This window comes from Cricetulus griseus, chromosome 7 (assembly GCF_003668045.3).
Source record: "Cricetulus griseus strain 17A/GY chromosome 7, alternate assembly CriGri-PICRH-1.0, whole genome shotgun sequence".
Taxonomy (NCBI): Eukaryota; Metazoa; Chordata; class Mammalia; order Rodentia; family Cricetidae; genus Cricetulus; species Cricetulus griseus.
In genome coordinates, this window is record NC_048600.1 from 63,624,067 (window position 1) to 63,626,405 (window position 2,339).

Genomic DNA, 2,339 nt, shown 5'->3' on the forward strand with positions numbered 1-2,339 from the left:
ACTGTCAATCACAATAGCCAACTCACTTTTGCTGTGTAAATTATATATGCACAGATTCTGGGGGTTATGGTGTGGATATCTTTGGGGTCATTATTCTGACACCGCAAGGATGGCTACCCTCTCCTGAATTTGAGACATAGAAGCCAACAAGACAGAAAATAGGTGTGTCTTCTTTAGGGGTTGTTCCGATAAATCTTTCACCAAAAGCCGCCCGAGCCCTACCGCCATGTGGGCACTTTCTGCCAGCTGCCTGAGTTCTGCCTGCCAAGTTAGGGCCCCAGTTAATGCACAGAGACTTATATTAGGTACAAATGCTGCTTGGTCAATGACTAGGATTCTCATCTGTTAGCTCAGTCTTAATTATTATAAATCTATATATTTTATAAGACTTATCTTATCAGACGCCTTCCATGGCGTCCTCACTTGCAAGGTGGATCACATGGCGACTCTGGAGAAGAGGGCCCACTTCCTTCTTCCCTTGTTTATGTTTGAGTCTCCCTGCTATGTCATTTTCTGCCTGGATCATCACTTCTTTACTACATTTCCCAGAATCCTCCTTGACTCCTAGTCCTGTCTAACTTGCTGCCTCATTGGCCAAACAGTACTTTATTCAACAATCAATAAGATGAATATACACAGAAGTATATTCCCTGTCAAGGGGTGACAACTAAACTCACCAGGAATATGAATCAGTCTGTGAGGACAGGAGTGGCCCCCAGGGCCAGTGTGTCTTGAAGCCGTGGGTTTCTGTATTGCCACCTGACTCTCCTCACCTCTCTGGTCTTTTTCCTTTCTCACAGACCTGCCACGGTAACAGCCATGGATCAGTTCATCTCAGCCTTCCTGAAGGATTCGTCAGAAAAGAATCTCCAAAAATTGTCTGTGGAATTCCTGCCTCACTACTCTTCATTAATCAGTAAGGCAGGAGGCATGCTTTCTCCAGAAACTCTGAACTGTATTCAAAAGGCCCTCCAGGAGGGAAAACTGACCGATATGGTAAGCCAGATTCAGAAAGCCCTGGCTGCGGCAGAAGACGCTTCCCTGAAGATCGCTGTCATCGGGGAGTCTGGGGCTGGCAAATCCAGCTTCATAAATGCCCTTCGAGGGCTGAGCCATGAAGCAGAGGAATCAGCTGGTGTTGGGGTTGTGGAGACCACCATGCACAGAACCCCCTATCAACACCCAAAATATCCCCAGGTCACCTTCTGGGACCTGCCTGGGACCGGGACTCCCAATTTCCTCCCAGACACTTATCTAGAAAAAGTGGGATTTGCTGACTATGATTTCTTCATCATCATTTCTTCCTCTCGGTTCAGCCTCAATGATGCTCTCCTGGCTCAGAAAATCAAGGATGTGGGGAAGAAATTCTACTTTGTTAGAACCAAGGTGGACAGTGACTTATATAACGAAGAGAAAACCAAACCCACAACCTTCAAAAAGAAGAGGGTCCTTCAGAAGATCCGAGACTACTGTCTGGCTAATCTCAGTGACGTTGGAGTGTCTGAACCACGCATCTTCTTGATCTCCAACTTTGATCTGGCTGACTTTGATTTCCCAAAGCTAGAGGAAACTTTGCTGATGGAGCTCCCTGGGCACAAGCGCCATACATTTGCGTTGCTGTTGCCCAATATCTCTGATGCATCCATTGAGATAAAGAGACGTTTTCTCAAGGAGAAGATCTGGCTGGAGGCCTTGAAGTCAGCAGCTGTGTCTTTCATCCCCCTCATGCCCTTCGTGAGTGGCTTCGATTTGCCTCAACAAGAACAGTGCTTGAAGGATTACCGAAACTATTTTGGCTTGGATGACGAATCGATTAAAGAGATTGCTGAAAAGCTGGACACATCCGTGGAAGACATGAGGGGCCGCCTCAAGTGCTTGGATTTCTGGTCCCTTGTAAAGGATGACAGCATGCCAGCAAAAGTCATGAAGGGCACTGAATCTTTTTATGCGGTGATGGGAGGTCCTGAGTCTTCTGTCATCCAGGGTTTTAAAGTCTACATTCTCTGCTTAAGATTCCTTGACACGGTGGCTGACGATGCTAAGCATCTCTTGAAGATGATATAAATAGTAAACATGGCCTAGTTAAACAGTAAATGAATTTCAGGGTTTGTATGTCCAAGTTAGGAACAGGGGGTGTCCTTCCTCCAAACTCGAAGGCCAGTTCTTCCCTAAGGTCCACAGAAGTTTGTCCCACAGAGGAGGTCCATTGCTTTCCTTCAGAGACCTCTCCCATGAGTGGATTGGTTTGGGGCCATAGCCTGTTTTCTGTGTTCATTGATTTATTATGCTTGATTTCCAGCAGTAACCACCTGCTTTCAACTGGTCTCTGTGCTAAGAGA

At 46.3% G+C, this 2,339-nt stretch overlaps 1 protein-coding gene across 1 annotated transcript; it reads left to right on the forward strand.

Moving 5' to 3' along the window:
- The first annotated feature begins 651 nt into the window (after window positions 1-651).
- On the forward strand, window positions 652-2,339 carry LOC100763878 (T-cell-specific guanine nucleotide triphosphate-binding protein 2). Its single transcript, XM_035447780.1, has one exon. It carries the CDS (start codon window positions 820-822, stop codon window positions 2,062-2,064), a length of 1,245 nt encoding a protein of 414 aa, XP_035303671.1. The 5' UTR covers window positions 652-819; the 3' UTR covers window positions 2,065-2,339.

Coding starts and splice junctions, on each gene's coding strand:
- LOC100763878 (XM_035447780.1), top strand. CDS start 820: ATGGATCAGTTCATCTCAGCCTTCCTGAAGGATTCGTCAGAAAAGAAT.